Raw genomic sequence first — 12,021 nt, 5'->3', positions numbered from 1 at the left:
GCCGGGTGATTGGAGGATCCCCTATGAGCGATTGTCAGTCGCTGCCTATAAGAAGGAAGCGGCGGGGAGGTCAGAGGGAAAGCTAGCGTCTACGGGTCTCGTGCGGGGTCTTTTTTCCCAACTTATCCCTTATCGGCTGTCTTTGCTTTTTTTGCCCTCCCTCTCTCATGAATTCCGCTGCCGTTCCGGGCGTCCAGACTAAACTGGCGGGCTCTGCTGCTCCCCCTTCAGCGACTTCAGCTCCAGCGGCAAAGTCCTTGTTCAGGCACGTGCACTACGAGAACCTGGTAGCCGGCGTGACCGGCGGCGTTGTCTCCACGCTGGTCCTCCACCCGCTGGACTTGGTCAAGATCCGCTTCGCAGGTGCGAATTCTCGTCGTCTTCCTTTCCGCCGACAAAAAAAGCGGATGTTAAATGGGCTCAGCAGGGTCTTTTCGAGGGGGGGGGCTATGTGGTTTTTGAATTCCCAAATACAACAGCGGGGTGTAAAAAGAAACATTGATAGAATATAATAGAATAGAATAGGACTTCTGTATTGGCCAAGTGTGATTGGACACAGAAGGAATTTGTGATTGGTACAAATGCTCTCAGTGTACATAAAAGATACATTTGTCAGTCATGAGGTATAACACTTAATGATTGTCATAGGAGTCAAATAAGCACTGAAGAAACAATATTAATTAAAAAATCGTAAGGTTACAAGCAACAAGTTACAGTCATACAATCCTAAGTGGGAGAAGATGGGTGATAGGAACGATGAAAAAACTAATAGTATAGTTGAATAGTTTGACAGTGAATAGTTTGACAGTAGTGAGGGAATTACTTGTTTAGCAGAGTGATGGCGTTTGGGAGGGGGAAACTGTTCTTGTATCTAGTTGTCTTGGTGTGCAGTGCTCCATAGCAACCCAATACTGCTAGGACCACAGTTGAGCTCAAAATATATGTTCCTAAGAAAAATTTGTTAAGTGTTGCCTTATTTTACAACCTTTCTTGTCACAGTTGTTAAATGAATCCCCACAGTTAAGTGAATAAATAACATGGTTAAGTAATTCTGTTTTCCCACATTGACTTTGCTCATCAGTAGGTTGCAAAAGAGGATCACATGATCCTGGGACACTGTAAATGTCATAAATATAAACTAGTTGTCAAGCATCCCAATATACATCACATGACAATGAGTATTCTGCAGCGGTCTTTAAGTGTGAAAAATGGTTGTAAGTCATTTGACAGTGCAGTTGTAACTTCAAACGGTCATTAAATGAAGTGTTGTAAGTCGAGAACTACCTGTAGTTGGAAGCACAATGAATAAAGGAAAGAAGTACTCATTCTGTGCACCCTCTTCACTAGAAGTTTATTTATTTGATTTTTATTTATTTGATTTTTATGCTGCCCTTCTCCTTAGACTCAGGGCGGCTTACAACATGTTAGCATTAGCACTTTTTACACAGAGCCAGCATATTTCCCCCACAATCTGGGTCCTCATTTTACCCACCTCGGAAGGATGGAAGGCTTAGTCCAGGGGTCAGGAACCTTTTTGGCTAAGAGAGCCGTAAACGCCACATATTTTGAAATATAATTCCGCGAGAGCCGTACGTATCTCCCTTTCTCTCTTTCTTTCTCTCTCTCTTTCTCTCCCCCTCTCTTTGTCTCTTTCTATCTCTTTCTCTCCCTCCCTCTATCTTTCTCTTTTTATCTCTCTCTTTCTCTTTCTCTTTCTCTCTCTCTCTTTCTCCCCCTTCTCTCTGAAGTGGGGAGGGCCGGGTTGGCACCAAGGGAGCTCGAGACGGGGTGCAAAAGCAAACTACTCTGCTGGCCCAGGCCCACATCGGAAGGAAGGAAGGAAGGAATGGTAAAAGGGGCGATCAAGAGAGGAATGGGTGAATGAATGGACGGAGGGTGGGAAGGAAGGAAGGAAAGAGGGAAGGGACAGGAACAGAGGAAGGGTGCAAAGAAAGCAAGGAAAGGTGTGAAAGGGGAGAGTAAGAGAAGAAGGAGTGAAAGAAGGGAATGAGGGAGGAAACAAGGGAGGAAGGAGAAGGAAAGCAAGAAATGGAGGGAGGGAAGGAAGGAAAGAAAGAAAGAAAGAAAGAAAGAAAGGGGGAAGGGACAGGAACAGAGGAAGGAAGCAAGGAAACTTATGAAAGGGGAGAGTAAGAGAGGAAGGACTGAAGGAAGGGAGGGAGGGAAGAAGGTAGGAAGGAGAAAGAAAAGAAGAAATAGAGGAAGGGAAGGTAAAAGAGAGAAAGAAAAAGAGCAAGAAAGAAAGCAAGAAAGAGAGAAAGAAAGAATGAAAGAGAAATAAAAATAGAGAGGGGGAATGAAAGAAATGGAAGGAGGGAAGGAAGGAGAGAAAGAAAGAGAAAGAAAGAAAGCAAGAGAAAGAAAAAAGAATGAAAGAGCAAGAGAGAAAGAGAGAAAGAGAAAGAGAGAAAGAAAGAAAGAAAGAAAGAAAGAAAGGCAACTTCAAAGAAAGGCTCACTGAGCATCTCTCACTCTCTCTCTCTTTCTATCCCTCTTTCTTTCTCTCTCTTCCTTTCTATCTCTCCTCTTCCTTTCTCTCTCCTCTCTCTCCCCCTCTCTTTCTACCCTCCTTTCTCTTCCTTCCTTCTCTCCCTCCCTCCCCTCCCTCCCTCCTTCCTTCCTCTCCATTTCTCTTTCCCTCCCTCTCTTTCCCTTTTCTTTCTTTTGGTCCACTTCTCTCTCTCTCCGCTTCTCCACTTGCCTCCCCCTCGCGCCTCGCCCTTCCCACCCGGCCACCCGCGCGCGCTTACCAGCAGCAGGAATTCAAGTAAGCCCAAAAGAAGCCATTGGCTCCGGGCGGCGTTCATGGCCCCCCCGAACCCCCAGCCCAGCTGGAGCTCCCTCTCACCGCCGCCATCTCCCTGCGACTGCCTGCGGCCGCTGCAGCCCCCCCCTCCCACCGGGCCACAAAGGACATTTGCCGCCGACGCCAGTGAAGCTTCAGCTGGGCGGGGCGCTGCTGGTACTTCCCTCCTGGGGCTCCCGCTCGCAGCTGTCCCCCGGCTTCTGCTCGATGCCGCGGTTTTCGGCGCTGTCCTGCTGTGCCCCAAAGACGGAAGGCGGGAAAAAGGCGAGAAGAATGGAGCTCTCCTTCTTCCTGCCTTCCGTCTTTGGGGCCCAGCAGGACAGCGCCGAAAACCGTGGCATCGAGCAGGAGCCAGGGGACAGCTGCGAGCGGGAGCTCAGTGCTAGGAGCCCTGTCTGCGAGCCAGATACGGCCATCAAAAGAGCCATATCTGGCTCGCGAGCCATAGGTTCCCGACCCCTGGCTTAGTCAATGCGGTGATGCGATTTGAACCGCTGACCTACAGATCTACAGTCAGCTTCTATGACCTGCAGTACAGCACTCTACCTGCTGCGCTATCCCTAAATTGACAGGACTTTGATAGGACAGGTAGTAATTGCCTTGATTCTACTATTTTCCCCATTAATGTTGTATGTATGTCAACAAATACTGAATCTGATCTTTGATTCACTCAGTCTATTATTCCACTTTAGCACACTTGTTGTTGTTAGTTGCAAAGTCATGTCTGACCTATCGCAACCCCATGGACACCGTTCCTCCAGCTCTTTCTGTCTACTATCCCCCAGAGCCCATTTAAGCTCCTGCCGACTGCTTCAATGATTCCATCCAGCCACCTCGTTCTCTGCCTTTCCATTCTTCTTTTGCCCTCAATTGTTCCCAGCATAAGGCTCTTCTCCAGCGAGTCCTTCCTTCTCATTAGGTAGCCAAAGTATTTGAGTTTCATCTTCAGGATCTGGCCTTCTAAAAAGCAGTCAGGGTTGATCTCCTCTAGGATTGACCGGTTTGATCACCTTGCAAACAAAAGGACTCGCAGGAGTCTTCTCCAGCACCATAGTTGACTAGGCAGCTATTTAAGATAATATTTTTACTTGGGACCAGATAATTGAATTTTCTGCCTAAAAAGTGTTTTTCCAAGAAATCCTTTATTACCTGGATCTTTCTACTGTTAAATGAATTTAGAGATATAGGATGATATATTAGCTAGTTTTCTGCCTGTGGAAGAGATGCTGTGAATACTATTAACTATTAGGGAATTGGGATGAGAGGTTGTTAGTGCAACATGGAGACATAATGCATTTAAATTGGAGTTTTGTTCTCACCAGGACGAAGGGAAACATACTGTGGTTGTCTTAGTGACATTGATCATTGAATCAAGCGCATACAGTTTTAAACTGATTTCCAATTCTTTTGTGTAGTGAGTGATGGCTTGGAGCTGAGACCAAAATACAATGGTATCTTGCATTGTTTGTCAACCATCTGGAAACAAGAAGGATTACGTGGACTGTACCAAGGAGTGATCCCAAATGTTTGGGGTGCGGGTGCCTCTTGGGGCCTGTATTTTTTCTTGTAAGTTGAAGCTGTTGTAAGTTTGGGGGTTTCCCCCCAGTTTTTTTCTCTTCCCCCACAGCAGACTAAATATGTTAACTTCATCTATTCTAGGCTTTAATTAGAAGACTTTACAGACTCTAATATTTGTCAATGGCCTATACTTCGTCCGACTACTGCTGCTTTAGATTATTCTTTCCCAGACAATATCAAAAGCTTAGCTTACTATTATGAACTCTAATTATACTAGACCAGTATTTCTCAGTCTTGGCACTACTGCCCTAGATCATTCAGTAAGTTTCATACAATTGGAGGCTTTTAAATTTCTCTCACTAAAGTAGCTGTCAGGAATCATTGGCCAGTGGTTGAAAGGCAAGTTGTGCAACTGATTTTTCTTTTTCTTTCGTCCTCCTCCTCATAGCCTCACATACTCCCCAAGATCTTCTCTAGAGAGTTGGAGTTCCATCTAAGAATATCGGTTCTATCATTCAAGACTGTAGGGGACAGCAGAAGCTGGTAGTGAGGGTCGTTGCAAGCTCCTGTCCATGATTTCAGATTATTTCTCCTTGCATTATTATAATGTGCATTAGAGCTATGTACTGTTTTGGACTGAGCACCCAAAAAGGTGCTTTGAAACATGTGGAGGGTACTAACATAGCACTTCTCTGCAACTCTTTGAAATATATTTCTAGTAAATGATAAAGCTGCATTTTAGAATTTTAAAAAGTGCTATGTTTGCATCCATGTTCTCTCCAAAACATTTTTTAGAACCAAATCTGAAATACTGCACAGCTCCTGTCTGCATATAAAACAGTTCTGCTGTTTAGAATTGTCTCTTGATCACCTGGAAATATTTATACAGTAGTTTATACCAGGAGCTTCAACAGGGAAGAAGTGAAGCATCAGTTGTGTAAACTGCCTTTCCATTTATTGGCCTTAATATAATTAAGATTGTCAAATCCATTGGGCTTTGGATTGTCACTTTCAATCCTATTTCCAAACCCCCTACTTTGGCACAAATATATTTTCCATTGAGCACAGCAAAATATGAAATGCTTTAGGGTCAGTTTAAGAAAGCTATTCACATTAACTGGACAAGTGTGAAATGGCTATTTAATTCAAGCCTGTATTTGGTGACTTTATATTCTGAATTCCATTCCTATAACAACAATATACCCAAGCCTGGGATCATATAAAACGGCATGCAAACATTCAAATTCCCAAAATTGCTAACCAGCAAGATGGTAAATAAGCAAAAATGAGGCTTATTGCAATCTTACTAGATTTTGCATTAAATTTATACAGCAACTCAATAGATGGTGACTTGGACAGGCTACAAGAATAAATTCCCAAATAGAAAACCCAATAAACTCTACCACCATCCCGGCAACAACATCCATTTGATGGGTTCCATATGAACCTGAGATCCCCAGGTCCACTGACAAAGCCCTTTTGAAACAGTATTGGGGGCGGGGGGGGACGCTGGGAGGATGACATAGGTAGGTAGACAGTCTTGAAAGAAGGGACCCATAACCTACCCTTCCTTCCCAATCTGGTGGGTCAAATAGGACCTCAAAGGTGATAACCAGAACGTTGAATTGGATCCAGAATCAAATTGGCAGCCAATGTTGCTCTGCAAGAGAGATGACATCTGTATAAATCCAGACTTGCATAGGCAAGTAGATAAAGAGCAATTAAAATCAAAAGCCTGCAAAATATACTGGTGTTTTTCTTAATAGTCAATATGCCTCAACTTTACTTAAACAGGTCATTTTAATGATTGTATAACAAGTAAACTGCATTTTCTAATCTTCAATTTGATTCTTCAGCTACAATGCTATTAAAGCCCACAAGACAGAGAATAAGATGGAAGACCTTGGAGCAATTGAACACCTAGTGTCAGCAGCTGAAGCTGGTAAGAAATATAGGAACTATTTGTAGCTATACTATAGGCTATACTGTACTTCATTTTTGTTGTGTTATGTTTCGTTCAGAAAATAATTTTGAACATCTAAAAATATATTTTTGTACATTGAAAGTACAAATGTTCAACTTGCTGAGTATTAGACCTTTAAAAAAAACATTACTTTCTCTAATGCTTTCATAGAAATTCTTATCCATACTTCCTGAACGCAACACAAAGATACCACAAATGTATTCTGTCTGCGGAGATGGGCGGCATACAAATCTAATAAATAATAATAAATAATAAATAATTCCCAGTTTTACATTACAAATTGTGCTGAAATCCATGTATTAAATGGATTTCCATTCCAGGAAAATTGTTTTAGGATTATAATTGTAGTTCTATAAATCTATTTGGTAAATATTTGCTACATAAGTATAGGTACTGAGCTTTTTGCAATTTGTTTTAATATAAATTTTTATTGATTTTTATAATATAAAACACACAACACAAAATAGTGCAATGTGAATTGTGTTCCTGCCACCCGACAACATACATACATTCAGTCCCTCCACTAAATGAGGGTGTACTATTTTATAATTTTTTACAACCAGGAACATCAACATGTTTGCAAAGTGTAGAGTGATTCCAATTTGTTCTTTGGGGCTTGGTCTCGAATTCTACTAGCCATAAAACTTGACCCTGTCCCATCTTCCCATCAGTTTTTCCACTTTATTTTCCTCAATCGTCTTCATTTTAATTTCCATAATTTCAAATTGAATATGTTCCACCATGTACCGATACCAGTTTTGTAATGTCCATTTTGTTGCATCCTTCAGCTTTTTGCAAATTGAATGCATAAATTCCATGTGATGCATAAATCAGAAATTTTCAGATTATGTCTCAAGTCAGGGATGTCAAACTCAAGGCAGAGGAGCCAGATCCAGCTCGCGGGGTGCTTAGATCTGGCTCGGGGGGGGGGGGGGGGGCGGCAACCTGAAAACAGCTAAGGCCGGCCCACAGTACCTCTGCCAGCAAAAATGGAGCTCCATGTTCTCAGGCAGAGGGTTGCAGGAGGCCATTGCGGTCAAAAATGGAGATCGGTAGCTCGTTTTCAGTGACAGAGTGCTTGGGCCACCACAGGCACCCTTGACATGAGTGATGTCGAGCAGGCCATGTCCACTCCGGCCAAACCCACCCGAGCACCCCAAGGTCAAACACAACCCTGATGCAGCCCTCAATGAAATCGAGATTGACACCCCTGTCTCAAGTGCTCTCTATAATACTAGGATGGTAGCATTGATAGGATTTTCAAATTATATTTGATAGGAATGATGACTTTGTCTATTACAAACCCAATATGGGTAACAAAGACTCGGCTTGTGTTACAATATGAAGCTGGTGCTGACCTGTCAAAGAAGCAGTACAAAGGAATGTTCGATGCTTTTATTAAAATATACAGGCATGAAGGTATACGTGGGCTATATAAGGTAAACTAATCAGGCTGGTCAAGAATTCTACTATTAGTATTTTATTTGTAAATATGCTGAACAGTTATTGCATGGATTTTGCTGCAAAAGATTTGTTGCTAAACTTCAATTCTCATTCATGTATGTTGGGAACGCCTAAATTGCAATAAGAAGTTTATTTCGTTGTATTTATTTTTTTTAAAAATTATTAATACTTGTAGAATGCACATAATAGAATCATTGAATGATTGAAAATAAATAATTAAAGATACGTTGAAATTTAAATTTAGAAATTGACTAGAATAAACTGGCGCTTAAATCAGTATGGCTTTTATAGAATTCATAAAGCAGACTGAATATTTTCTACATAAAATATAATTTTGACCATTCCATTGCTATACTGTATATGTATTGGCAATGCTGGATTTTAAACTGACAACTGAGTAATTGATATGATCTGATGCAGGGGTCTCAAACCTTGGTAACTTTAAGACTTGCAAACTTTAACTCCCAGAATTCCTCAGCCAGCTGGGAGTTGAAGTCCACAAGTCTTAAAATTGCCAAGGTTGGAGACCCTTGATCTGATGGATGGTTTTTAATTTGTTTATATTTAACTGTTTCAGGGATTTGTGCCTGGTCTGTTTGGAACTTCACATGGAGCTCTTCAGTTTATGGTTTATGAAGATTTTAAATCCCGATATAATAAATATAAAAGTAGACCATCACAAGTGAAACTGGTAAGGTAAATTATAAATTAGAGGTATCTGCTTTACATAAAATAAAACATTAGGTCTGTGCAACACATTCAAAGGATGCATCGCAAAGCATCATAACTTGAAATGTTTCCAGAGGGCAGTTACCTAAAGTTTGAGTAAGGGTGCAAGACGTCTCTGCCACTGCTTTTCACAGATGTGTAACCTATTAACATGACTTTAGAGCAACATTTGTAGACTAAAAAAAATACATACTGTTGGGTTAAAAATTGTACATTTCTTTGATTTTGCAAAAGAGTTGAGAACTAATATTGGCCCCTTTCCATTTTTAGAGCACTTTAGAATATATTACCATGGCAGCGTTATCCAAAATATTTGCGGTCACGGCAACATACCCATACCAGGTTGTGAGGGCCCGACTCCAGGATCAGCACAACAGATACTCTGGAGTACTTGATGTCATGCATAGGACATGGAGGTAGGCCAGGGAATAAAAACCTAATAAGATTTTTTTTCTATCCCAACATTCATTTTTTCAAGATTATTAAATATTTATTTCAGAGGGAAATGTGGAGATTTCTGCATTGCAATTAAAGCAGAACGTTATGAATATTCCGCTTAGAACTATGAACCAGAGCAAGACGATTTTCTCAGGTTTCAACAGAGGGAAAGAAAAAAGCCAAATATCTGACCTTATTTTTCTCACTTTCCCATTTATTTTCCTTCTGGGAAATTTAGAATATAAGCCTATGAATATGGACAGAGTTTTTACATGGGACCTAGCAATACCAGTCATATCCAAATATATGTGCCAATACCTTTTAATGAGATATCAGTACATGTTTATCTAGGAATTATGATTTAACATTTCTATACAGGTATTTGGAAATATAAGAATCCTATAATGAATTAGTGATGCCAATTCTGCCAACTGCCAGCAGTTTGATTCTTACCAGCTCAAGATTAACTCAGCATTCCATCCTTCGGAGGTCGATAAAATGACCTAGATCAGGGGTAGGCAAAGTTGGCTCTTCTATGACATGTGGACTTCAACTCCCAGAATTCCTGAGCCAATCATGCTAACTCAGGAATTCTGGGAATTGAAGTCCACATGTCATAGAAGAGCCAGCTTTGCCTACCTCTGACCTAGATTGTTGGAGGCAATATGCTCCCTCTGTAAAACTTAAAGGAGGCTGTAGAGCACTATGAAGTGATATATATAAAGTGCTAATAGTAAGGGCTAATTACATTCACAGTCTGGTTTTCTGCAATAAATAAATTGACAATAATCCAGGAATACAGTAATAACAGTATAAAAATAACATTTGATTTTGTTGAAGCAATTTATAAACCAATTGAAAGTTTTACAGAAATCTCTTCTGCTTTTCCACAGGAAAGAAGGAATTCATGGATTTTATAAAGGAATTTTGCCCAATGTAATACGAGTCACTCCTGCATGTTGCATCACCTTTGTAGTATATGAAAAAGTATCTCATTTGTTACTTGGACTTAATAATAAATGAAGATTGAATATTGACTCCATATATTGTTCTGCACCCCTTCAGTGAAGCAGGAATGCCAACATCTGTTTGGCATAGTTTTTTTTTTTCTGGATTCATATTTGTCAGTTTCATTTGTAACGCCTTTTAAATGGACCAAGGTCAACCACACATTGGTACGTTTTACATATATATTTATATTGATCTCTGTAAGTATCTAAAATAAATTGTTCACATTATCATCCTCGTTGAATTTTCCTTTTACTCCTTAGTTAACAAGGCTTAATATGAATTAATATGAATTTAAGAAAATAATGAACAGGACTGAAGACATACAAATAATCTTCACTTAGCAACTGCCCTTTTTAGCAACTATTCAAAGTTATGACAGCACTGAAAAACTAACTTTATGGCCAGTCTTCATATATATGACTGTCTCCACGTTTCACAGTTATAATTTGTATGCTTCACAGCTGGCTTCCAACAAGCAGAGTCAATGGAGAACCTGAAGTAAAATTGCAAGTCAGTCACATGACTGCTTAACAACCATAGAGAAAATTGACATTCTCAGTCCAATGTGGTCATGTGATGTCTCAACAATTGTATCACGTAGCAAAGAGATTAGTTTCCAGTTGTTATTAAATGAGGACTATTAATAATGCTGGGGACGCAAGGGCTCAGTGGCTAAGACGCTGATCTTGTTGATCAGAAAGGTCGGCAGTTCAAATCCCTCGCACCGCATAATGGAGTGAACCCCCGTTACTTGCCTTATCTTCTGCCATTCAAAAGCAGTTTGAAAGCGTATAAAAATACAAGTAGAAAAATAGGGTCCACCTTGGTGGGAAGGTAACATTGCTCTGTGCGCTTTCAGCCTACTGGCCACATGGCCACAGGATCGTTGTCAAACAGCGCTGGCTCTTCAGCTTAGAAACAGAGGTGAGCACCGCCCTCTAGAGTCGGGAACAGCTAGCACATATGTGTGAGGGGAACCTTTACCTTACTAGTAATGCAGTAACATAAGCAAGACTATCATGTTTTTCTTATTGTTATGAAATTGAGTCTAAAATGAAAGATCTCTGCAGAAATAGTTAAATCAATACTTATAATTAAACAATTATATGACATTGAATGAATAAATAGCATAACAGCAGCTTGCAGGTAAAAATATAGCCATTAGTCACTTCTGCCATTGCTTCAATTGTGTTGGTGTTTGATGTATAGACTTTTTTTAAGCACTACCCACCTCGGAATGATTTGTTCATCCAACATATTGCTGTTCTTGCTATCCTAATCTGCTTCTCCCAATCTATCCAAGGCATGCAAGGAATATTAGCAACTGCTGAACAGTCTAACAATTGTATTTGGATTTGTTCATAAAGACGTATCACTAAGTTTTCAAGTTTGCCTAGAACTATATAATTTCTTGTATATCAAAATATTTGTAATCTATCTATCTGTGGGTCTGTGCAACTTAAAGCAGCGCAATAATCCATAATAAAAGTATGGAAACAAGTTTTTTAATATCTGAAAAAAATCTGAAGGGTTCACATATAAAATCTTTTCTACCTTCTTTAACAACAATAAAAATACCATAACATTTTCACTACTCAAATAGCAAGCTAAGTATGTTTTAATTGTTTTAGTCAAGACTGAATTGTTGGCATAGTATGTAGTAGTATGGCTTGGATTAGAAGAGTCTCGCTTATTCTAATGTAAAAACCATTACAAACTTTTAAAATTCATATGGAAGATATGTACAAAATTGGCAATTATAATAAACATTCCGATTTCTTCTCAGAAAGGGAATGAAAATATTCATTACATTTAAGGCCAAGGCTTTTTAAAATGTGAATGAACTCACGGTTTTGCCTCCTCTTTGGTATTATCAACGTTCTCTTGAAATTGTGGAAAACTTGAACAAGTTATAGTAAGATTTTCTAAATTTCACATTTAAACTACTAAGACGTAGATGGTTAAGAATATTTTGTTTGTGATCTAATAAAATGATTAAAAAAAACAAGTTATATACTATAGAAGCACTATACCTTATCTAAATTAAAGA

The 12,021-nt window shown here is 39.9% G+C and overlaps 1 protein-coding gene across 1 annotated transcript; it reads left to right on the top strand.

The window, feature by feature from the left end:
- Positions 1–53: 53 nt before the first annotated feature.
- On the top strand, positions 54–10,201 carry SLC25A32 (solute carrier family 25 member 32). Its single transcript, XM_070748172.1, has 7 exons — positions 54–363; positions 4,243–4,393; positions 6,202–6,287; positions 7,608–7,768; positions 8,371–8,484; positions 8,793–8,938; positions 9,854–10,201. The coding sequence occupies exons 1-7, from the start codon at positions 168–170 to the stop codon at positions 9,981–9,983; spliced, it is 984 nt and encodes a 327-aa protein (XP_070604273.1). The 5' UTR covers positions 54–167; the 3' UTR covers positions 9,984–10,201.
- Positions 10,202–12,021: the final 1,820 nt, after the last annotated feature.

The sequence above is a fragment of the Erythrolamprus reginae genome, chromosome 3, assembly GCF_031021105.1.
Source record: "Erythrolamprus reginae isolate rEryReg1 chromosome 3, rEryReg1.hap1, whole genome shotgun sequence".
In the NCBI taxonomy this organism is placed as follows: Eukaryota; Metazoa; Chordata; class Lepidosauria; order Squamata; family Dipsadidae; genus Erythrolamprus; species Erythrolamprus reginae.
The sequence above is the reverse complement of the archived record's forward strand: the minus strand, read 5'-3'. Positions and strand labels throughout refer to the sequence as shown.

What these genes read in the sequence shown, in the direction of transcription:
- SLC25A32 (XM_070748172.1), top strand. Translation starts at nt 168, where the DNA reads ATGAATTCCGCTGCCGTTCCGGGCGTCCAGACTAAACTGGCGGGCTCT. An exon ending in GGTCAAGATCCGCTTCGCAG is followed by an intron (nt 364 to 4,242) that starts GTGCGAATTCTC and finishes TCTTTTGTGTAG; the next exon opens with TGAGTGATGGCTTGGAGCTG. An exon ending in GACCATCACAAGTGAAACTG is followed by an intron (nt 8,485 to 8,792) that starts GTAAGGTAAATT and finishes TTCCATTTTTAG; the next exon opens with AGCACTTTAGAATATATTAC.